This window comes from Patiria miniata, unplaced genomic scaffold, assembly GCF_015706575.1.
Source record: "Patiria miniata isolate m_02_andy unplaced genomic scaffold, ASM1570657v1 HiC_scaffold_24, whole genome shotgun sequence".
Classification (NCBI taxonomy): Eukaryota; Metazoa; Echinodermata; class Asteroidea; order Valvatida; family Asterinidae; genus Patiria; species Patiria miniata.
In genome coordinates this window covers 4,858,276-4,883,264 of record NW_024037063.1, presented here as the reverse complement: position 1 = coordinate 4,883,264, position 24,989 = coordinate 4,858,276, and the positions used below count along the sequence as shown (strand labels likewise).

Sequence of the window (24,989 nt, the reverse complement as noted above, 5' to 3'; positions counted from 1 at the left end):
ATTATTTTCTTTGACATCTAGGGAAACTCTTTCCACTTGAGGATTTTGTACCCTTCGAGTTCTCATGTCTTTGAATGTGTCATTGTTTTAAACAGATGCTTGCGTCAGTAACCCGTGCCAAAACGGAGGTCAGTGTAACCAGCTAGGTGCCGGGTACCAGTGTCAATGTCAACCAGGATGGGGCGGCCCCACCTGCAACATCAGACAGAGTAAGTGCATGAATACAGTTTATAAAAACGCGAAGTATAAACCTACTCAGTGCACACTTCAGTACGCTTGCTGTCTGCTGCCTAGGTTTTTGCCCTAGCTGGTGCTGAGGATTTCCGCTCTCCCTATCTCAAGATTTCATCCCTTTGGGGGAGTTTATTACCACATGAATGCACCCTCCAACCGCAGGAAACAATTATGATCACTTGACGGAAAGACTTAGCTAGGTTTTTCTAAAAACCAGCGGCCTAAAACAAACACAGATTTGAATTAATATAATATCAAGTTCAATATTTGTGTATGAACGGTAATGAAGCCACAGTGTTGGATATTTTGGCCGCCTTAGTAATTTTGTTTCCTCTTTGTTTAGATCCCTGTGCCAGCAATCCATGCCTGAACAATGGCGGCTGCTTATGGGGGGGAACCATCTTTGTCTATCAGTGCCAGTGCGTGCAGGGCTATACGGGTACCAACTGCGAAATACCAAGTGAGTTACTGAGTCGCTTCGATGATTTGTGTCCATCTAGGGACATCTAGACATCTAGGGAAACTCTTTCCACTTTCCACTTCTTCGAGTTCTCATGTGTTTGATTTTGTCATCATTTTAAACAGATGCTTGCGTAAGTAATCCGTGCCAAAACGGAGGTCAGTGTAACCAGCTAGGTGCCGGGTACCAGTGTCAATGTCAACCAGGATGGGGCGGCCCCACCTGCAACATCAGACAGAGTAAGTGCATGAATACAGTTTATAAAAACGCGAAGTATAAACCTACTCAGTGCACACTTCAGTACGCTTGCTGTCTGCTGCCTAGGTTTTTGCCCTAGCTGGTGCTGAGGATTTCCGCTCTCCCTATCTCAAGATTTCATCCCCTTGGGGGAGTTTATTACCACATGAATGCACCCTCCAACCGCAGGAAACAATTATGATCACTTGACGGAAAGACTTAGCTAGGTTTTTCTAAAAACCAGCGGCCTAAAACAAACACAGATTTGAATTAATATAATATCAAGTTCAATATTTGTGTATGAACGGTAATGAAGCCACAGTGTTGGATATTTTGGCCGCCTTAGTAATTTTGTTTCCTCTTTGTTTAGATCCCTGTGCCAGCAATCCATGCCTGAACAATGGCGGCTGCTTATGGGGGGGAACCATCTTTGTCTATCAGTGCCAGTGCGTGCAGGGCTATACGGGTACCAACTGCGAAATACCAAGTGAGTTACTGAGTCGCTTCGATGATTTGTGTCCATCTAGGGACATCTAGACATCTAGGGAAACTCTTTCCACTTTCCACTTCTTCGAGTTCTCATGTGTTTGATTTTGTCATCATTTTAAACAGATGCTTGCGTAAGTAATCCGTGCCAAAACGGAGGTCAGTGTAACCAGCTAGGTGCCGGGTACCAGTGTCAATGTCAACCGGGATGGAGCGGTCCCACCTGCACTATCATACTGAGTAAGTGCATGCAAGTACAGTTGTAAAAATGCAAAGCCTAAACCCCCATCAATGCAGTATCATTGCTGCCTGTGGTATATGATGCCTCCTACGATAGCTCTTATCGGTAGATCAAACAGCGGCCCCTATTGTCATGCACTGAACCAATAACTTTCTGATGCCCACACTTTCTCCCCAGATCCCTGTGTCAGTACCCCGTGTCTGAATGGAGCCACATGCAGCCAATCCGGTACCGACTTCACTTGCCAGTGTGCAGCAGGCTACACCGGCACAAACTGCGGAGTCATACAGAGTAAGTTAATTTTACCATATCAGCAAATTGTGAAGTTTCATTTTTTGCCTTGTTTTTGTAAAGTTTATTCAATACTGCATTCTCTGGCACAGCAGCAGTGGCGCTGCCAGGATTTCTTTCAGTGGGGGAAAGAGGTCCAGGGAGGGGCACTAAGGGTGGTGAATGCCTTCTGGAGAGATCATATCAGTCACATGGATCTTTATGGAGGCCTTCCACACATCTCAGACAAGATCAGGGAGAGGAGGATGGCTCTGGCAGGCCATTGCATCCACCACCCAGAGCTAGCAGCCCACAACACCATCCTGTGGGAGCCGACTCATGGAACTGCCAGGAGGGGGCGGAGACGAGCCACGTACATCGACACGCTGCGACGGGATGTTGGTCTCAGTGACACAGGGGAGCTGAGGACCCTAATGCTGGACAGGGATGAGTGGAGGGCAGCAACCAAGTCCCGAGTTGGTGTAGGCTAGGCTGCACCCTCGTATCGCAAGGGCAGACCCAACAACATCATTTTTTCAAAATTTCCTGAGCACCGACTTCAAATTCAAAAAGTATGGGAGGGGGGACTGAAATGGTGTTGAATTGCTGTATTGTCTCAGTGCACAATTACCCCCTCAACAGTCACAAAGGGAGAGTTGGAGGAGACCACTGGGAGAGATATTCAAACGCATTGCCAACGACGCTACAGTTTTGTCCTCATTCGGAATAAAACTGAGTCATGCTTGCGAATCAGTGCATGCACGTGGTATACCGTGTAGCACAGGCGCTAATAGGTGTCTAGGCATGTAGTCAATAAACGGTTTTGTTTTTCTGTTCTTGTTTGACAGACCCGTGTAACAACAACCCATGTCAAAATGGCGGCTTTTGCAGCTGGCAGGGTCAGGTCTTAATCTATCAGTGTCAGTGCCAGACAGGTTACGGCGGCAACAACTGCCAAATAATCACTAGTAAGTCCATCGCCCGATTCCTTTTATGTACTCAACATGCAATAACAAATGACTAAAGCCAATATCTGTACAGTTTGACTACAGTGATTTGTTTTTTTTCATTTTTTGTTGAATTTTGTTTTTTTAATCTGCCAGATCCCTGTGTTAATACCCCGTGTCTGAATGGAGCCACATGCAGCCAATCCGGTAGTGACTTCACTTGCCAGTGTGCAGCAGGCTACACCGGCACAAACTGCGGAGTCGTACAGAGTAAGCTCATTTTAACCCCATCAACAAATTGTGAAGTTTCATTTGTTTCTTTTTTTAACTAGTCGGGTAAGTTGTGATGTTGAAATGCTGTGTTGCTATCACTATAGACTCGGTGCGCAAGTACCCCCTCAACGGTTATAAGGTCGAGTTGGGGGAGACAACCAAGAGGGACATTTGAATGTACTGCCATTGGCGCCCGATGCTCATGGGAAGACACTTTGAATTTGAGCTTATTCAGGAAAAAAAACGAGTTGTGCTTTCGCGCCAGTAGATGCACTTGGTGTGATGCCATGGTTTGATGTGTCTAGGGAAGTAGTCAATAAACCATTTCGTTTTTCTGTTCTTGTTTGATAGATCCGTGTAACAACAACCCGTGTCAAAATGGCGGCGTCTGCAGCTGGCAGGGTCAGGCCTTAGTCTATCAGTGTCAGTGCCAGCCAGGTTACAGCGGCAACAACTGCCAAATAATCACTAGTAAGTCCATCGCCCGATTCCTTTTATGTACTCGACATGCAACAACAAATGACTAAAGCCAATATCTGTACAGTTTGACTACAGTGATTTGTTTTTTTTTTCATTTTTTGTTGAATTTTGTTTTTTTAATCTGCCAGATCCCTGTGTTAATACCCCGTGTCTGAATGGAGCCACATGCAGCCAATCGGGTAGTGACTTCACTTGCCAGTGTGCAGCAGGCTACACCGGCACAAACTGCGGAGTCATACAGAGTAAGCTCATTTTAACCACATCAACAAATTATGAAGTTTCATTTGTTTCTTTTTTTAACTAGTCGGGTAAGTTGTGATGTTGAAATGCTGTGTTGCTATCACTATAGACTCTGTGCGCAAGTACCCCCTCAATGGTTAAGAAGGGAGAGTTGGGGAGACAACCAGGAGGGACATTTGAACGTACTGCCATTGGCGCCTGATGCTCGTGCAAAGACACTTTGAATTTGAGCTTATTCGAAGAAAAAAAAATGAGTTGTGCTTTTGCGCCAGTTGATGCACATGATGTAATGCCCTGGGTTGATGTGTCTAGGGAGGTAGTCAGTAAACGGTTTTGTTTTTCTGTTCTTGTTTGACAGACCCGTGTAACAACAACCCGTGTCAAAATGGCGGCTTCTGCAGCTGGCAGGGTCAGGCCTTAGTCTATCAGTGTCAGTGCCTGCCAGGTTACAGCGGCAACAACTGCCAAATAATCACAAGTACGTCAATTGTCAGGTTCCTTTTATGTACTCAACAAGCAATAACAATTGACTAAAGAAAATCTTTGAAAATTGAAATATGATTGCTATTCATTTTTCGTTGGATCATTATTTGAATCTTGTGTCTTAATTGTGGTAAACTGTCGTGTTGAAATACTCATTTGACTCCGTGCATAAGCAACTCCTGAACGGTTACGAAGCGAGCATTGGGGGACACCACTCGGAGGGACAGTCGAACGCATTGCTGATGGTGCCTGACGCTCACGCGAAAACACTGCTGTTTTGTGCTCATTCAGGAAAAATGTAAATGCTTGCAAACCAGTACAGACGCAAACGGGTTAATGTGTCCTGGCATGTATTTAATAAATGACTCTTTTTTTTACTTTTTTTGACAACAAATTCAATTTTGTCTTTTTTGTCAGACCCGTGTGACAACAACCCGTGTCAAAATGGTGGCTTTTGCAGCTGGCAGGGTCAAGCCTTAATCTATCAGTGTCAGTGCCAGCCAGGTTACAGCGGCAACAACTGCCAAATAGTCACTAGTAAGTCCATCGCCCGGCTCCTTTTATGTAATCAACAAGCAATAACAATTGACTAAAGAAAATCTTTGAAAATTGAAATATGATTGTTATTCATTTTTCATTGGATCATTAATTGAATCTTGTGCATGTTTTTAAAAAATGATGACTTTTCTTTTGTCAGACCCGTGTGACAACAACCCATGTCAAAATGGCGGCTTCTGCAGCTGGCAGGGTCAAGCCTTGATCTATCAGTGTCAGTGCCTGCCAGGTTACGGCGGCAACAACTGCCAAATAATCACAAGTATGTCCATCGTTGATTCCTTTTATGTACTCAACATGCAATAACAAATGACTAAAGCCAATATCTGTAAAGTTTGACTACAGTGATTTTTTTTCTTCATTTTTTGTTGAATTTTGTTTTTTTAATCTGCCAGATCCCTGTGTTAATACCCCGTGTCTGAATGGAGCCACATGCAGCCAATCCGGTACTGACTTCACTTGCCAGTGTGCAGCAGGCTATACAGGCACAAACTGTGGAGTCGTACAGAGTAAGTACAGAATTTCTGGTTAATTATTGAAGTGGTTGGTGTAAGGGAAAATGTCTTCATCTTTAGTAGAGCAAAGATTGACTGGAGTGGGGCTTGAACCTGTGACCTCCGGATCACCATTCCGATGCTCTACCAACTGAGCTATCAACCCTATGATGGCGGTTCATCAGAGTGTCAATGTCTGTTCAACGGGTGCTAGTCAGAAGCCAGAAACCTGTAAAGTTCTGATGCTACTAAAAGTAGCAATGCTGCAAACCTGGAAAATGGCGAACAGGGTAACTCAAATAAAATGCAGCAATCCTTCTTAATTGTAATAGGAATTATGTATCCGCATTTCAAGTCCTTTTGTTTTTCTATTTGTTCAGATCCATGTACTCTTAGCCCATGTCAGAACGGCGGCACGTGTCAATGGTTTGGACAAGTGTCGACCTATCAGTGTTTATGCCTGCAAGGATACAACGGCAACAACTGCCAAATCATACAAGGTAAAATTCTAGTTCCCCTCTTTCTTTCTAAATTTTGTTCTTACTCTGCCATCTCATGAACGCCATTTCTGCATTTCGCACAACACCCATGCATAGACGCTAGACTTGTCACAGTCCCTTATACGTTTTATGCCATCTTTCCTCATAGATCCGTGCAACAGCAACCCGTGTCTGAACAACGGACTCTGCCAGTGGCCTGGTACAAGTTTCACTTACTCCTGCCAGTGCACCTTGGGGTACACCGGAGTAAATTGTGGCACAGCTCAGAGTAAGTATCGTCAATTAGACTAAATGGCCACAGCCATTTTCTGTGGGGGCGGCGGACTCGCGCGAGTCACACTCAGTAATACGCACACACTCCAGGCTTCTTCCACCAATAGGTTACCAAAATGCGCACGTGCCTCGTCTTTAAGACGCGGCTAGCCCGCGAGCATGGCACCACCTCAGAAATCATCATGCGAGAGGTCGTCTTCAACCGACGCCTTCTCGGGAGACTCTGATGGTCGCATTCCATGCATCCGGTCCAGCATCAGCGTCTTCAGCTCAGCAGTGTCTTGTTGCGCTGCGTCCCTCTTCAACTGGTCGACGAAAGAGAGTCTCCTCCTGCCCCTGCCGCTAGCTCCATCGACAGGTTCCCACAGCACTAGCTGGCTCACAGCTAGCTCTGGATGCACAGTGGCCTGCAAGCCTCATCCTACGCTCCCTGACCTTAGCAGAAACTCTGGGCAGGGTGTTGTAGAGCTGGAGCATTCGGGTGTAGGCGCCGTCTAGTGCTCTCTCGTGCTTGGCTGTCATCGTCCACGTCTCAAAAATGCCTTCTAAATTCTAATGCCTTCAAATTTTGTTCGGCGAAATACACCAGAATGCTCCAAATCAAATTGAAAAAAAAAATTAAATGTAATAACTAATTAATAATCCTCTTTTTTTTGAAGATCCGTGCGACAGTAACCCTTGTGTCAATGGAGGGGCATGCAGTTGGCAGATTCCTAACTACCGTTACGTGTGTCAGTGCCCATCGACGCATACCGGTATCAACTGTCAAACCCCTCTGGGTAAGTCAGTTTGTCCAGTCATTTGTTTATTTGATCTTATTAATGACCAAAATAATAATGGAACTGGAGCATAGAAATTGCAAAAATCTTACGTGGCTGTATGGCATATGCTAGCTTTTGGTTTCCGATTAGTGCTCTTGAACAAAAATATTGATAAAATTTGGGAACCGTCAACATAGGGCTGGATAGTTCAGTTGGTAGAGCACCGGAACGGCAATCCGGAGGTTGGAGCTTCAAACGCGATTCCACTCAATTTCTTCATTCAATCTATTAATATGTTTCCTCCTGGTCAACCTCCCTCCCTGGTTTTTTGGTTAAAAGACTGAAATTTAAGTGATTGGAAAAAAAATATTGAGGTTTGGAAAGATTGGCACATCTTGGGAGAAATGGACTCAACTTGGTCCCGAAATCTTTGCTTTTTAGGTTCTTGCTTCTCCAGCCCATGCCAGAATGGTGGAACGTGTTTCAATTTGGACCAGGGGGTGGGATACTTCTGTAGCTGTTTCTCCAACTACAAAGGACCAAACTGCCAATATCCCGGTAAGAAATTGAAAGAAAATCTCTTTTTGTACAGCTATATAGAAAAAAAAATCAATGTGTATCATTATTATACTCCTGAAGGGAATGGATTCTTTGTTTGACTTAACCAATCTGGACACACAATCACTGTGCACTCGTAGAGGCCCCCTTTAATGGCGACAGCATTGTACAAAGCAACTGCCCTGTGACAGATTATCTGAACATAGCTTGCACAATGCGTACGCCATTAAAGGGGGCCTCCGTGTATGAACAGTAATGGGCTGTTCAAATTGGTTTATATGGACCTAATGTTTGTATTTCGTCCTGGACACGTTCCAAGGGAAATTTTCGCTAGCAACTGCTTGACTCGGCAATACTGATGCCTTCATTGCGGGAAGACAGCGGGAAGTTGTTCAGAAACCTGCAACTTATACCCGAAACAGTGTCCGGAACTCGATATAAATTGAGATGGGCCCTTAAGCCAATGTTAGTTGGTATCTAGATAATTTTAGGGTAACCCATGATGTAGAATGTCTCCGTATTCGTGACTTTGTGTTTATTTTCTGGTTTTATTCGTGTGTGTGCTTTGTAGACCCTTGCTCATCCTTCCCGTGTCAAAACAGTGGAGCGTGCTCATCGAACCAAGTTGGCTCAATCTACACCTGCAGTTGCTTGGCAAACTTCCAAGGAATCAACTGTCAATATCCAAGTAAGTCACAGAGCTGTAGAAGACACAGGAAGGACCAACTTGGTAGATTGACTGAGCACCGAAAATATGCTAAGCGGAGAAAATATCCGCTTGAAATTTCATCTCCTGCGCTCTTCAACAAGTTAGATTTTTTTCCCCTAGATGTTTTGAACCCCTACAACTCCTCTTTTTATTTTTGCTGCGTCTGCAACCCTCTGAAAAAAAGTTTTTATTTTGTCCACAAAAAATGCCACCTTACAAGCAGACTGGTTCCCGGTACATACACTATTTATATTGATTATGGGGTGGGAACCTGCCTACCCAGAAAGGATGGGATTATTATCAGGCCCCAAGTATTTCCAAATTTGTAATAATTCAATAACTCAACATGGGCGAATATCTTTTGGTTGTTGCCTCATTTCAAAAGTGAGTAACACACAGGGCGGTTTGGGGCGATACAGGGACTACCAGGTTAACCAGGCATTCAGGTTTTTGAGTTGTTGCAGAAGTGAAGAAGATTATTTTATTTCTATGACTCCAGATCCTTGCAGCTCGCAGCCCTGTCAGAACTCGGGGGTATGTGTACCAAATAGCCTTGGCTCCTCCTACACCTGCAACTGTAACCCAGGCTTCATCGGTGTTCACTGCCAGTTTTCAAGTAAGAAAAGAACCTCTTGACATTGAAAAAAAAAAGTGTAGATTTTGCAAAACACCAGAAAATTGTACATAAACACCAGAAAAAAATGCTTGTAACAGTTGCGTGTTGCCTTTTAACAGTTGCCTGTTCAAACCTCCATGGCATTTTACTACTGCCTATACTATCACATATTGTTTCTTCAAAGTATGGACCTCAATAGGATTCGAACCTCGGACCTCATGGTTGTTTTCACTACATGTTTGTGCGCTTATGCCAGAATGTCAGTGGGATGGTACATCACACCTCATAATTATTATCATCAAAGATACCCAAAGGTAGTAGGTTTTGAACCTCGGACCTCACGATTGTTTACATGCATCTCATTATATAGATATTTTGGAAGAATTCAAACCTCGACTTCATTATTTTCATCACTGATAAAAAAATATTGGTGAGATGGGAACCTCAGACCTCACAAATCTTTTCATTTTCCTATAGATCCCTGTTTCTCGAATCCATGCTTCAATAATGGACAGTGTGCGACAGACAACATCGGCTCTAGATACACATGCAATTGCCTGGCGGGCTACGTCGGCGACCACTGCCAACTCAATGGTAAATAACAAATGTGAAATCTTTGTTTTCAGTTTTTGGTAAGAATTCTGTTCATAATCTTGTATAGCAGGAGAAAATATGCAAAGTAATGGCGAGAGGAAACATGGTACGAATCACTTCAAAGAAAATACTGCATTTTGCGAGGTTTTGTGTTCATGTCTATTACCAATTGTTAACAAGATTAAATGTTTACTTTAGTTCCTGTCTACGAAAAAATTATCTTGTCGTTGGTCATAATTTTTGTTTATTTTCAATTTGTAGATCCGTGCTTGCCAAATCCATGTCAGAATGGGGCCATATGTTCCCTGGCGAACGGCGGACTGAGCTACGAATGTAGCTGCCTCAATGGCTTCTTTGGGACAAACTGCCAAATACCAGGTAAAAAACTTTGAAATTTTGAAAAGTTCTTTATTCTTATGTAATCATAATTGTTTTAGAATCATTTATAGCGTTCATCGAATATTTTTTGTCTTTTTGTAGCCTTGTACATGAATTTTTGACGACTGTTTTTCAGATCCTTGTAATACTCGTCCTTGTCTTAACGACGGTACATGCACGGCCATCAACGGTGGGCTGAACTTCGCCTGCATTTGCCAGCAACAGTACATGGGAAACACCTGCCAATACCCAAGTAAGAATCATATCATCACAAGTCCTCACAATATCTCACAAGTTCTCACAAGTCCTCACAAGTCCTCACGTATCCTCACAGGTCATCACAGGTCCTCACGAGTCCATCACAAGTCCTCATATGTCCTCACAAGTCCTCACAAGTCCATCACAATCTTGAGACGGAGCTGTTGCAAGAACGTGTGATTTACTTTGTAGCGGCGTGTAAATGGACTTAGCTCTGAGGAGCAAGTTCAGGCGAGGTGTATGGTTAACCATAATTCAGCTAACCTCACTCGACCGCAGGATGGGTGGACTACTCTCGTCTACTATTTGGAACCAGAGCCTAGGGCACGGTTCCTTCACTGGTTAATACCAATAGCTGCGCGCATCACAATGCACAGTACGGTGCCAGGACCAAAACGTTTTGTGATAACATTTTGACCATCGTTTGACGAGAGGCGTTCCAACCTTGGTATTAGTAGGCGTACCTTACGTCACAACTCAAGCCCTTCCTGTTGACTAATGATCCTTGCTTGAACTTACCGGAGGCTGTCAGTCCTCATGCTAATTTAAATTTATCTATTAGGACAAACGTTTACACCCAGAATTCTTGCTTGCACGATTACATTCCTTTCTCTTTCAGATCCGTGCTACTCTTTCCCCTGTCAAAACAGCGGGACCTGCGAACCCCACCCCCTGGGGACCAGTTATACCTGTGTTTGTCCGCCTGACTTCCAAGGCCAAAGATGCGAGAACAGAAGTAAGTGTTGACCACCTCAAAGAATGAAATTTCATAGATTTGCAGCATTGCTCATGTTGCTAGCGTGGTCACTTTGTGGTATGATCCCTGGCTACATGGCAAAGGATGGTTTCTGACTAACGCCCCTTGAACAAAGATATAGATCAAATGGGGAACCGCCAACATAGGGTGGATAGCTCAGTTGGTAGAACACCGGAACGGTTATCTGGAAGTCAGAGGTTCAAACCCCGCTCCAGTCAATTTCTTTCTTCAACTTTGAAAAAAATAATATAATACACCCAATCAGTTTCCCTTCGTGGTTTATTTGAAATAATAAACTTGTTCTTGTTTACTGTCCCTAGATCCCTGTTCCTCTAACCCTTGTCTGAATAATGGTGCATGCCAAGTCGGTATCGGAGGTACGTCCTTCTTCTGTAACTGCCCTTCACAGTTCTTGGGACCGCGCTGCCAAAATCTCGGTGAGTATTTCTCTTCAATAAGGCATTTGTGATATGGAATCCATGTCACCAAATTTGTATTTATCCTAAAAAAAAAAATTGTGATGCTCTTTGTGTCAAGTTGTTCACGTCTAATCTCTGTCTTGCCATTGTCTTGCTGTTTTGGGACTTTTTAAATTTCTATGCAAATATAATATACATATTCATGAGAAAGTAGTGATGTCGTACATAGAAAGTTCAGTGTAGCTGCTTTTTGACTATGAATGTATTGTGAAAATTATTATTTTTCATTCAATGAAATCTTGTCCGTTAATAATAAATTATAGCCAGTCCGGGAGGAAACGATGCTAAAATTGCTACAGTGAGCTTCACAAAAGTTGGTAATTTCCACACAGTTTTGTAGAATTGTGAGCGATTGTCTTTAAAATCAACATCACGGCAACCTGTTCGTTAGAAAGATACACTATTTTCCAGTTTTTAATTGTTTTTCCTGTTTATGTTTTTTATCTCAGATCCCTGTCTCTCCACTCCGTGTCTTAATGGAGGTGTCTGCACGTATCAAGCGCAGGGTCTGCTCTACTCCTGTACCTGCCCACCTCATTATTTTGGCATGAACTGTGAAATCCTCGGTGAGCGTCTGATCATGAATCACAAAACCTAACCACTAGGCCACACTCCCCCACACAAATTTGAAACTTTTCTTTAAATTGCCGAAAACCCCCTTGTTGGCTGATTTTGACTGTGTTCCTCTGTGTCACGTCAGAAGGTAGTCAAAATCAGCCAACACCTCTGGATCAGTAGATTTTGGCACTGCTTCCTCTCAAAATTGCACTTGTTTAACAAAACACCTGTTGCACGCTTAGCTCAGTGCATATAAGCCAATCAATTACTAGTAGTGTCATTTGTATAGATAGTGATAGCCTATTTTTTTAATTCTTCACCATTACAGATGCTTGTAGCTCCAACCCCTGTCTGAATGGTGGCATCTGTAACCCATCCTCATTCGGTTTCACTTGCACCTGTGCACCGGGCTATACTGGTACCACCTGCACTATTAGCGGTAGGTTGCAACGTTTTTTGTAGTCCCACTATTTGACCGTGGGGATATGTATGTGGCCTATTTTTTATTGTTAGGCAAATTAGGACTCAGTTATGGGACTTTCTGCTGTCCCCACAGCGTCTTCGGTCCCCATAGTACCATGGGACAACACGTGTGTAGTGTTTATGTCCTGTTTGTTTTCTTTGCTACTTTTTTTAGAGCCTTGCGGCCGCTTGCCGTGCCTTAACGGGGGCACGTGCTACGACAGCACAGGTCCTACTGGCTTCTTCTGCCGATGTACCTCCAGCTTCATCGGTGATACCTGCCAAATTCCTGGTAACGTAGACTCATATCCAGCCGCCTCTAGGTAGCGCTTGCAAAGAGACTTAGTCTGTTATTAGTCGTCTCACAGATAGTTACAAATTGAGACTTGAGGTTAGGTCGCTTGCCTGTATTAGACTCCTTAGACGGATTTATGTTGTTGTTTTGATTTAGTTTTGAAGAGTGCAATTTATAAGTTAAGTTTTATTGAGCTTTGTAGTTTTCTTAAGCACAATCTTTGTTTTAGATATTTGCTGCTGCTTATTATGGATTTAACAAGTTAGTGATATATATATAGTGTTAGTTTATTGCTGAATTTTATGAGATAGTAATCTTCAAATTAGAAAATGTTCATAGATTCAGTCACGTTAATTGTCTGGTGCCTCTGGCATGATGACAGAAATCATGCATTCCAGTGCCTTTTTGTTTAGCGTCATCAAGGAATCAGACCAAGATGGCAGCACTTATGTAAATAGACTCAATGAGATTAATAGTCTGGTACCTCTGTCATAGTAATGTCACCTTGTGCCATTGTGTCGAGTGACAAGCCCGAGATGACTGCAGCAATATGAATAGATGTAGTTATAGAGTTGACATTAACCGCTGTTTTATTCACTTCTGACAGACTTATGCAGCTTTAGCCCCTGTCTGAACGGGGGGACGTGTAGCAACATCCCCGCAGCCAACGATTTTCGCTGTGCGTGCCCATTTGGGCACTCAGGAAAGAGATGTGAAATGTTTAGTAAGTCGCTAGGCACCTTGCTGGTGCTGTATAGAGCATGTGCCGTGGTCATTTAAAATGGTTTTTGGTCCATTGGCAATTTCCTTTTTTCAGTAAAATTTGTCTGAAATGTAATTAGTCAGTGGACCAAACCATTTTAATTTTCCATGGCTCTGTGTTGTGTGCTTAAAGCCATTCCTATCTTTTGGTCTTGTTTTGTTTTTTGTGGTAACATCTGTGACTGTTTGTTTTGCTTCCTCAATGTTGAGTCCGAGCTTCCATAGGGGCTGTAGATGATATGACCCTCGAACTTTGACCCCATGTGACCTCATTTGACTTTATTTGACCTCATGCGGTGATAACCATTAGGCACAGCAGCGATTATTCTCCTGTTGCGGAATACACAGCTACCGCTACTTATTAACAAACAAGGGTCATATCATCTCACTTCCAACTTCCGTTCGCAATGAGCTTTATACGTAGATTGCATTCATTAAAATGAAGCCAGCTATTTTACGAAACATTATTTGTAGTTTTGGAAATTTTGACAAAGGTAAGTTGTCACATGGTAAGTTGGCTTTTCATCTTGACCTCATATCAGAAGGCTGTTGACTTCTTGTTGAAAACTGGCAAAATTGTAATTATATAGTAACAATAACCCTAACGTCCAAGCCATTGTTGTCACAGTTTTTCCATTTCTTGATTGTATATTGCATTTTGAACTGCTTCTAAGTGACAGCATTGGCAAATGTGATAGCCTCACCTTGACTGCCCCCCCCCCAAAAAAAAACCAGATTTGAAATGACTACAAACTCATGTCAACCCTGTCCATTTCATTCAAATTTCACATAATAAAACCTCAAGAAAAAGCCCGGTTTTACTTCCTCAGAACTCAGATCTCTGTTTCATGAAACAATCTTTCGTTTGTCCGTACACCAGACCCCTGCAGCTCCAATCCGTGTCAGAACGGCGGCACCTGTAACAGGGATAGTCTCGGTACGATCTACAACTGTAACTGTGTTGTCGGCTATGATGGTACAAACTGCGAGTTCGGTAAGCAAAACTGTCCAGAAATAAAACTTTAAATAGGGTTGGATCATAGTTAAAGCAAAAGTGAAACTACTTCATGAGCAAAATAGTTGTAGTACTATTGTGACGTGCATGGTTTGTCAAAGTAAACTTCAAGGGACCAGTTATTGTGCACTATTTTCCCAAATAAGCCACTTTTTTTTATTACAACTCATACATATTAACTTCATTATTGCATGATGAAAAAAAAAAAGTTAATAAATTTGTTGAAATAAATCTGTCACACTTCCATGGAATATTACTTTAGTAGACCATTACAAGTAGTGTGTTTGGCTGCTTAATATTCGGTATGAAATATTACACAAATATAACATGGTTTAGGAGTGAATAGTCAATATTAGCTCCCTGAGGTATTGAAAGTTCACAAACTACTTCCTGTGCGATAGTCTACTATGAATGCGTATTTATCCTATGCATAAATCCTCGTGGCTAGACAAAAACTAGTGGCTGACATGTGACGGTGAATGGACCAGTGAGAATTTGAGTCTCGATCATGAATATGTATGAGTTATAGTAATATGACACATGATATCAACTAACAGTCACATAGTCGCCTTTTCAGAGTTATCTGCAGCAACTGTATAACACTAGACTTCAATTTTGTTTTGGTTTTCAGGACCAGGTTGTTTTAGCAGCACCTATTTCCACTGTGTGAGTGGTGAGTGCGTTCCAAGCTCTCGTCAGTGCGATCAGAGTTTCGACTGCCAGGACGGTTCAGATGAAGCTTCCTGTCAACGCCAATGCACCAATCAGGAGTTCCGATGCACAGGCGGGACCTGTATTAACATTCAGCTGGTTTGTAACGGCATCAACGATTGCACGGATGGATTGGACGAACAAAACTGCCGTGAGTACTCATCGATCTTTGTTCATTTTCAAACCTTGCTTGAAAAGTTTTTCATGGAATACCATAGAAGTTTGGCCAGGTGGCAAGGTGGCCTAAGGCATAATTTTTAAAAATGCGATTTTCACAGTGTGTTTTTATTTTTTTTATTTTTTTCAACAACATAAAGAATGGTCTTTCAGTACATTGAAATTGGATTCCTGCCTTTCCCTGTCTCTCACAGAGATTTTTTTGGGGTATTGTTCAGACATTTAGTTGAATTTCAACAATCAGGAATCGGTGAAGAAAAGTATTTTTTTGTGTCAGCTAAAATGCGAAGTGGATTTTTATTTATTCCATTTCTTTACCCAGGGTATGCCCAAACTGTTTAAAACTGGTTTCCATTGGGGCCCTGCATACAATAAATAATGACTACAAACATGTATAATTATACAATACATTACAAATACAATAAAATTCAATACAGTGAGATAAATTATTATCATGATGTAAGCAAACGTGGCAGGGTGATTAGAATTTTTATTAAACCTGGCTGTAAAACTAGCGCTGGACGGCATTAAAACTCAGCAGGGCAGCGTACCCTCAGAAGAACCCCTGATTTCATTTTTCTGTCCTGCTTTACATTATTTGTTCATTTATTTCTTATTTGTTTTCCTCAATTAATTGTTTTGCTTTCTTTAACTATAAAAATAGAGAGAGCCTGCTCGTTATTAGTGTAGTGGGAGCATAATTTCTCAATCTTGTCTATGTGCAATGAATATACCATTTGCATCGCTGTGTTGGATTTTGCCAAATTTATTAAGGTTTCTAGAAAATTTCTTGGAGATATTAATTTAATATCGATCAGAATACACTTATAGTGAATACACTTACAATACAATGATGTGAATTTGTGTCCTTGTAGCGGTGAATTTTACCCCAGCGATTCTGTTTCCAAAGGAAACAATGTCATTATTTAAGAGAAACAATCTAGTCAAATCTGTGTGAATAATCCTTTCAAAACTTCCACATATCTACAAAAATGTGGAAAGCAATTTTTGTCAGTGGTGAAAAGAACAAGTAAATCTTTAGAAGTCAATAATTTTCTTTGAAATCATTGAAATTACTGCCCTTTGGCAGGAACTGAATAAAGTTATAATAAAAGCAGATCCAAGGGAAACAAATAATGACCATGGGAAACGTTTCTGTTAAAAACTTTAAGCTCTGCAAATTAGGTTGTTGTAAAATATTTTGAATTACTAATTAAGATCAGCTGTTCTTGTGGGTTTTTTTTCACAAAGCTGGTAAAAAGACCTCACTAGTTTACTGAAATTGATTTTATTTTAAGTGGTTTTAATTTTTGTGGTGCTTTCTTGTTTAATTTCTGGTGTAGTTTTTGTTTCAGACTTTTTTTCTCTAACTTAAAATTTTTGTAACTTGGGAAATACTGAAACATGCACACCTTAAAAAAATGCCAGACAAAAGCGTGATTTGAAATAAAAGCTTCGTGTGCAATTCTGATTAATTAACTCACAAAGTCAATTTTGACCCAAACTTTTAAATAATTTGCAGAGCATTTCTAAAGAAGCGACTTGTTTTAACTTTCATTCTGCTAAGCCACAAAAAGTGAAGCACCCCCTCAGGAGAAACAGCCGTACTTCTTATGAATCAACTTTTACTGATAAGTTTACTCAAAGGCTAGTTTAGTGTTCCACTGCTTACATACAGCTCAGTTTACTGAGCTGTTTTCAATTGCCTTTCACTGGCCTCCAACCCATATTATATCCCTCATTTAAATATCAAAAGGTCACAGGCTGTGGAGAGGGTACATATTAAAGTTTAGGTTTCAGGAGTCAATCCCCCTTCAAAACTCAAATGGTATGATCTGTCTTTGTTACAGCATACAGCTAACTATGAAGAAAAGGGGTGGTTGGAGCACAATACATTCACCCCGTGGGGGTGTTTTTAAGGATGGGAACACAAGTAAAGTTTTGATTGTTCGTGCATGTATGCCTTTTGGAAATGAAAAAGCTTAGCGCTTCAGTAATCATCAAAGGTTTTGTCAAGGACTGTGGCCGAGTGTCGTTATATCAACTTTTCCTTCTGGCTCGTGTTTGTACTACAAACCGTGGGAATCAGGAGACCTGTTCCACTGTCTGCACTGAATGAAAAGTTAATACTCGGAAGAATAACAAGAAAAAACAAAGACTACAATCATGTAATGGATGTATCATCAGAGGAGAAGCGGAACCGTTGCTTAAAGATTAAACACTGAGTCATACAATTGTATTGATTAGTTGGCGAGAAGTGTAGCATGCTTGTCGGAAGTTTTTAAACCTAAACCAGAAACACATGTAGTGCTGTTGGCATGCATGATACATGTACCGTACTGTGACTCCAGCGAAGCACTGCATGCATTCGTCATGGTGAGCAAAACTGCAGCATCTCGTGGGGCACCAGTTTTATGACGGTGACAGTCCTCTGCTAGCCATGCCTCCGTTCGGTCTGTTTGTCCATCTCTGTGTCATTTATTCCCTGTGTGTTACTTTGATCGTAGCGTCGGCCTGCGATTCATCACCGTGTCTAAATGGCGGCGTGTGCGAAAATGCCGGGACTATCTACATCTGCACCTGTGCCCAAGGATGGACTGGAACAACATGCAGTCAAGGTAAGTGGCAGAATAAAAACTCTTAGTAAATAAATAAAATCATTATTTTCACTAGCCGTACATAATGGTACACTTTGCCAATAAAAATTGTACAAATAGTGTGAAATTCTCCACACTTGTTGATTAAAAAGAATTCTGAAAAATAATTTCCACATATATATTTCCCCAAACCTTTCCTGTTTGATGAAATATTATCTGTAAAAGTTTCTCGAATCGTTTTTAAGGAATTTTTTTCTATTGATCTATCAACAATAGAGATTTTCAGTGGTTGGTACATCTCCGTGATTTGAGTGCAGAGTTTACGGTTGATCAGCTATGCACACAGTCAAGAATAGTCATTTGTTGAATTGGGATTCACGGCTGATTTAAACTTAACTTTGACCAGAATTTACTAAATGTGCAATCAACTTGTACTCATGCATTGTTGTATGCAGGTGCTTCGCATGCTGTAAACCTCTATAGTGGATATAGTGAAAACTTTGAAATTATTTTATTTTTGTTAATAATAACAGTGATAAAAACAGTCAAGCTTCAGACTCTTGCAAAAACTTCTGAAGTACTCTGGAAAGAATCACAAAAAGATTTTTGAATAGCATACATGTATGTTCTTTTGAGCTGAGTTATTTGCGAAGAGAGTATTGAGTTGAAATTGTTGTAACGCATACTGCTTATGGGCAACAGAAATCTGTGGTAATATCCGGCACAGTCATTTATTCCAAACAGCTTCCAAGAATTTAAAGAAGATATAAAACAAAACCTTATTAAAATAACATAAACACTTGATATGGGGGGAAAAAAATTGAAATTATTGTAAACAGTATTGCCTATGGACATCACAGTATGTACACGTAAGCCAATCTTGAGCATCAACCACAGTCAATGGCAGCACCGTGCATGACTCAAAATTTCATCATTTTCTTTTGTTCCTCTAGTGTTTGTAAGTATTGCCAAGATCTACAACACAACTCAAATTGGATTTTCACTGTGTGGGTAACCATGTGTGTTTTGCCCCGGGGCGATTTTTCCTATCGAACCTCTACCAAGAAAAATCCATATACCCAGACGTTTTCATTGAGAAAATCTGCCTGAGTCTATAGAGGACGTTGTATGTATATTGTGACTTGACTGCTTCCTATTGCGACAGTAATTGCTTCATTGTATTCTTTTGTAAGAGCCTAGTGTAACTCGATAAATTGTTGTTTTTGAGGTGTTTTTAATTGTTTCTTTTCTCCCGCAAAACTAGGCCTTTTTGGCAAAAGAGCCTGTTGCAAAAGTTGTCCATTTTTTTTAAAATTGGGATTGAAGTCCATTTTTTGTTAAGAACAGAGAATGCTCACTAGTTTAAAGTTACAACACAATGTTAAACTTTAATAAGCAGATTCAGAAAAGTTCCTAGCAAAATGTATTTAATTTAAAGAAAATCTTCTTTTCATTTCATCAGGATTTTTTTTATTCAGTCTTCATTCTAGAAAAGAGTTACATAATCCAAAATATAAACTGTTTTTGAAAATAGGTAACAAATAAAAAAAAGCCAGACTATCCGAACACATTTCTACAATTGCTACGTCATTACAACTTACAAGCAAGGGTGGGGTCTGTCTGTGTCTTACCAAACAGACTTCAGCACACGTACCTATTGTAAAGGCAAACAATGCAACATACCGGCTCCATTACATGTTAACATCATAAATGTTTGATTTTTAATGAGTCGGATGTGCACAAGGGATTATCATTTTACTTGCTATCAAACACACTGCGCAGGGCACTATTTTAAGAAACAGTATGACCATTACTTGGAGGATAGGTCAGGAAATGTAAAAAACCAGAAAGTGTTTCCAAGGATGAATGAATATATCACAATTCAAATGAAAAAAACCAGAATAGATGAATTACTTTCTAGTGTCCCTTGTATACATTTCATTGTAAAAAAAAACCCTTTGGGGCCATAAAACAATTGTTCATATGTACAGATTTGAGGTACTTCTTCCCCCAACCTCCTTTTTAAATAATTTTTTCTATGGCAAGCCAGAAAAAGTCAAGATAGTTTAACATTAAAAAAAGCTCTCCAATGAAAAGAATTCTCGCTGAACTATTGATGAAAGTCAACACTACATAAATTGATTGGACTACCTAAACCCTGCCTCTCCAACCTACAAAGGCCGTACATACACACCATTATCATGTTACCCCACATGCATTGATTACTCTTTTCAACGTTTCATCCTTGAAAACCAGAACAGGATCCTTAATAAACCTCCTCGGTGTTTTTTGATAAAGAAAAGTTCGCCAGAAATCAATTTTTAATTCTCCCTTGTCCTCGTATGTGTCATCACACCGTGTTAAATATGCTCGTTTATGATTAAACATTTATAACGCTTATGGTGTGCGTGCTGTCTTCAATATAAATAAATATTGGGTTACTGTTTACCAATAGTGGGGCAGATAGGGGAAGTATTTGGGGGAATTGTGCCTTTGCATGGCATTTGGCACAAGGTATGTCTTTAAGAAGGATATTTGCCTATAGGGCCATTGCAGATTTGTCCTTTGAAAAAGTATAGGTAGAATAACAAACAATTTCCAAAAATAGCTGCCATTGCTTGTTATTCGACCTAATTTTTTTCAAAGGACAAATCTGCGACGGCCCTATATTCAAATATCTTTCTCATGACATACTCTGACTGTGTGCCAAATTCCATGCTTCCTTTACTACAACTAAAATGGTGAATTCTGTTTTGAAAGGAAAATGCGCTATTTCTGTTGTCTGCTCAAGCACTATTAAAGGTGTGTAACTTAAGGTATCTGATACAGCATGTACAGTGAATGTACGCATGCAGAGTTTATGCCCATTAAAAACTGTAAAGCTGTAAAGCTTAAGTTTGGATAATTTCTGGATATTTCCTTCATTCGGCAAAAAATGTCCCTTCCTATATCCCTTGCATTTCATTATGTTTAATCCTGCACAACAATCATCCCATTAAAGGCAGTGTTCAAAAGAAACTCTTTTTGAAAAGTACGTGTAGGGCATCTAGTTGACAGCTCATACTGCTTTCGGTTTTAATAGTGAACAGATGTTTGGGGTTAAAGCCCTTGTTGCTGTATTCAGGAACTAACCATTGAATTACTAATCCTGGGCATAGACATGGCCTAGACCATCCATCAAACTGGGCATTCAATGGTCCATGGCATGATTTCTGCTTGTGGGGCCTACCTATTGAAAATCTGAAAAGGCTTGTTTATTACAACTTTGGTGAACTTTTAATCCAAAAAAATAAAGGGCACGTAAACTGAAAATGAAAACTAAACTTTTCTTTAACAGCAAACTTGTTTTGGGAAACATGACGGAAAATAAATTCTTCTTTGGGGATGGAGTGAAGAACAGATGTAATAAGTTGGCAGTGTTGGATTTTTAAAAACTATTTACATGTAAAAATATAATTTCTAAAAACAATTCTGTCCCTGCTTTTTCCGTTAGCATTTGCCACATGAAAAATACATAATAAATGGGAAACATTTGTTTTAACTTGGAAGTGCTTAGGTTTAGAATGTAATAAATTTCGGAAATGGATATTAGACCTTTTTGAAAGAGAAAGAACACTGGCGTTATGAGTTCGGATCTGTTGTTGAAGAATTGTCTATGCTATGATTAATAGTTTTACAACCAGCACATGGTATGTAGAAATCAAAATACTTGAACTGAAGAATATATATAACAAAATGTGAAGTGTTCGGACTTCATGTAACCCTGTCCACATATTTGTCATTCTGTTGACGGTTTATACCCCCAATGCGCTTAATCAATAATGAGGTTTTTGAATGATAACAAGTTACAGCATTTGGTGTGGTCCCAATAATCCTGATGATGCCGTGCATGGATCAATAGAACTGTGCATTCCTGCTGAGTTTCAGTAATGGGCAACAATGTTATCGGGATGGTATATAGCTCAGCTGAATTTCCTGAGCTGCTTAAGCAGAAAATATTATTAAAGGAAAAAATAATGCGAGCAAAATTCTGCTGCTTACTGGTCATAAACAATGTGTATAAATTATATGACATTTTGTGCAATATGGTTTTTTGCTTAGCAGATTTTTGAGGATTTTTTTTTTTTTTTTTATATTTTGTTATTGCTTTTATCCCAAAAGGAGTTAAGCTCATAAAGTGGAAGCTTGCTTGCTTACTGTAACTTGTAAAGTTACATTGTCCTTTTTAAAAATGAAATTACAAACCTTTCATAAAAGCAGAATCTCAGTATTGAGAAACCTCTGCTCTACTGGCCACAGCCTTCGACAAACACCAATTTATATTCATGAATTGACTTTTCATATCTTGAAATCTTTGTACTCAAAGTGTTTGCTTGCTAAACACGGAAAATCACCAAGACAAACTCTTCACAGTTTCACCGCCCGGCACGAAAGGCATCCATCCTGCTCAATTTGCCTTTCAAAACACAAGGCCCACGCAACAATGGAGGATCAAACAAGAAATCTATATATTGCTCTTGCTACACAAGAGTCTTTTGTTACACTGAAGATCTCCTATATAGCCCTAGCTTCATAATTGGTTTCTTAAAAGTGAAGTGCCAAGTGATTAGGTTTTGGTAACAACACCAGTTCTTGTAAGCTCTTGTATTTTACAGTATAGTAATGGTTATAATGTCATCTATCTGTAGTGCATCGCAACTCGAACATTTTGAAAACTGAAAGAAAGTCACACAGATGATATAACAGGACTTCAAATCCCACTAGATTGCTAGTGCTTTCTCTGACCGAACCAGACTAGGGGTTTACTTTTTGTTATTCCACAAGACTGGTCATTTATATTAACAATATGTCAAACGCTCTCATGGGCGTCGCCAGGATTTTTTTCCGGGGGGGGGGGGGGGCAAAGCAAATTTTTCCCAAACACTCCTTAACTTTTTCATTATATTCTCAATTTATCATTTTTCTTTTTTCTGAGCATGAGCAGGGGAGCATTTGCCCTACCCCCCCCCCCCCCCATCAAATTAACAGCAATATGGCTTCGCACCTCTTTTACCCTTTTTTCCCCTTTTTCCTTTTTTTCCCTTTTTTTCCTCCATTTTCAAGGGGGGGGGGGCAAGCGCCTCCCCTTGCCCCCCCCCCCCCCCCCCGCAACGCCCATGAATGCTTTGTTTCAAGTTGTATTGGACTAGAAAAAAAACGTTCATTCATGTTTGTTGTCTTTTCAAGTTTAATTTCCCTATATTGTATATTACTTGATTGGCACCTGTCACAAAAACATCTTTTTTTTTAACCAGTTTGCACTGGGATTATTTGACATGAGCGAACCCAGGTGCGGGATTATTTTTACAGACCTCGATGCCAAACCATTTCTTAATGGCTGTGTTGTGTTTGTTTGTTTTTTGTTTCAGTGGTGAGCAGTTCAAACGATCCGCCATCTTTCGTAAATCAAGTGATATCGATTGAAATCCGGGAGGACACTGTGGCAGGTAAGTTTAGTCAAGATATATTTGTAAACTTTCCTTCTTGTGAACTGCATTACAAAATACACGCTGAAAATTAAAATCATCAAGTACACAATAAAAATCCACTACTTGGTACATCAGTAACCAATCAGAGTTGAGATAGCCTTGAACCATCCCAGGGTGGGGTTGACCCTGGGAATGAGGTTGACACTCCCTGGCATTCAAACAACTCAGGTGTGTGAAATCTCAGCTTTTTAGCTGATTTCAGCTTTTTTTCTTTTGGATTTCAGCTTTTTCCCCTCACTTACTGTGTACAAAAGTATAGGAGATTTCCAAAGTTCAGCTTTTTTACACCTTTTTCAGCTGTTTTCAGCTATTTTTATCAGTGGTCACTCACACCCCTGACCACTGTAGCTTTCTTACTTTTTAAAACTGTCCTCATACCTTCAGGTACCACTCTTGTTGAACTCCGTGCCACTGACCCTGACAGCGACACTTTGACCTTTGGCCTGTACGACTTCACCGCCCAGCAGCTCTTTGTAATTGTTCCAAACCCAAACGACCCCAAGTCTGCGTTTTTGACCCTGAAGGGGTCGCTAGATAGAGAGGTATGCGTTATTTAATTTTTTCAATTGTTTGTGTCTTTCAAGATGGCTTTTCATAAACCAAAACAAAAATTAGATAAACTGTTTACAGAAATATAATATTTGCTTTCTGAAGTCTTGATAAATAACTGAAACATAAAATATACTCCCAAATCTTGTTATCTTTTATATTCATCATTTTTTCAGAACTGTTTATTTCATTTTTGAAGACTGACTCCGAAAAGAGAGGTTACATTAGAATTTACTAAACTCCTGATGCTGTGACATTTTACTGTTGACATTGTCACCAAACTCACTTTCAGTACAGTAGTAATTTTCCACTTTTGGTGGATTTCTCTATCTTTTTCATAGCTGTGCACATTTACTTTTTTCATTTTAGGTTCAATCCGACTACACTTTTGTAGTTTCAGTTACTGATGATGGAGGAAACGAGGTAGGGTCTGTTTTCTGTTGCATTAATAAAATAAGAGTGATTCCCAAATAAGAATAAATTAAAAATACATTTTATCTTAATGCTAAACTGACGGTTGTTCAGGAAATGATTTGTTACATGTATAACTGCACTTGGTCAAATTGATTTCCCCTTGTACAAAACTGGTGAATTTTTGCCGTTCACCAAACTTCGTTATCACCTCTAGCTCTGCCTACCAGAATCGTTTCAAGTTGTTTACCATTAGAACCAAACAAAAATAGTCCAGAGCGTTATTTTCACATAAGACGATTTGTTGTTTCTTTTGAAGATGAAAACGAAGGTTTTAAAAGCATGTTTTGTACTCTCGGCTCTGTATTGTATTTTTCTTATACAGGTTATTCACAGTGGCACGTTGCTTTTGTCTGATGTTAACGACAACGCACCGACATTTACTAATCTTCCTAACGTCACCACCGTCTACGAGAACGCTAATGTTGGCTTTCAAGTATTCTACGTGGACGCAACGGACCCTGATCTATCCCTAAGTGGCTTGGTCACATACACCATTACCGAGGTAAGGTTTGGCCCCTCACCAAAGTGATTTCAAATGCTGTCAGTGTCGGAGCTTGTGATTGGACAAAATGACTACT

At 40.4% G+C, this 24,989-nt stretch overlaps 1 protein-coding gene across 16 annotated transcripts in view; it reads left to right on the top strand.

The window, feature by feature from the left end:
* The window catches only part of LOC119731947, an 83,124-nt gene that overhangs the window by 25,376 nt on the left and 32,759 nt on the right, over positions 1-24,989 (top strand). For 4 of the 16 annotated variants that reach the window (XM_038205262.1, XM_038205259.1, XM_038205258.1 and 1 more), the window contains 36 exons: positions 96-209; positions 578-694; positions 820-933; positions 1,302-1,418; positions 1,544-1,657; positions 1,836-1,949; positions 2,777-2,896; positions 3,032-3,145; positions 3,500-3,619; positions 3,757-3,870; positions 4,227-4,346; positions 4,769-4,888; positions 5,049-5,168; positions 5,302-5,415; positions 5,781-5,900; positions 6,049-6,168; positions 6,833-6,952; positions 7,376-7,492; positions 8,064-8,180; positions 8,701-8,817; positions 9,295-9,411; positions 9,673-9,789; positions 9,926-10,042; positions 10,667-10,783; positions 11,125-11,241; positions 11,733-11,849; positions 12,170-12,280; positions 12,479-12,595; positions 13,206-13,322; positions 14,241-14,354; positions 15,007-15,237; positions 17,771-17,881; positions 23,269-23,346; positions 23,773-23,930; positions 24,307-24,360; positions 24,734-24,913. In XM_038205262.1, coding sequence (XP_038061190.1) covers positions 96-209; positions 578-694; positions 820-933; positions 1,302-1,418; positions 1,544-1,657; positions 1,836-1,949; positions 2,777-2,896; positions 3,032-3,145; positions 3,500-3,619; positions 3,757-3,870; positions 4,227-4,346; positions 4,769-4,888; positions 5,049-5,168; positions 5,302-5,415; positions 5,781-5,900; positions 6,049-6,168; positions 6,833-6,952; positions 7,376-7,492; positions 8,064-8,180; positions 8,701-8,817; positions 9,295-9,411; positions 9,673-9,789; positions 9,926-10,042; positions 10,667-10,783; positions 11,125-11,241; positions 11,733-11,849; positions 12,170-12,280; positions 12,479-12,595; positions 13,206-13,322; positions 14,241-14,354; positions 15,007-15,237; positions 17,771-17,881; positions 23,269-23,346; positions 23,773-23,930; positions 24,307-24,360; positions 24,734-24,913 — 4,316 coding nt within the window. The remainder of the gene's footprint in view (positions 1-95; positions 210-577; positions 695-819; positions 934-1,301; positions 1,419-1,543; positions 1,658-1,835; positions 1,950-2,776; positions 2,897-3,031; positions 3,146-3,499; positions 3,620-3,756; positions 3,871-4,226; positions 4,347-4,768; positions 4,889-5,048; positions 5,169-5,301; positions 5,416-5,780; positions 5,901-6,048; positions 6,169-6,832; positions 6,953-7,375; positions 7,493-8,063; positions 8,181-8,700; positions 8,818-9,294; positions 9,412-9,672; positions 9,790-9,925; positions 10,043-10,666; positions 10,784-11,124; positions 11,242-11,732; positions 11,850-12,169; positions 12,281-12,478; positions 12,596-13,205; positions 13,323-14,240; positions 14,355-15,006; positions 15,238-17,770; positions 17,882-23,268; positions 23,347-23,772; positions 23,931-24,306; positions 24,361-24,733; positions 24,914-24,989) is intronic. The other 12 variants (XM_038205263.1, XM_038205260.1, XM_038205261.1 and 9 more) reach the window with 12 other exon arrangements.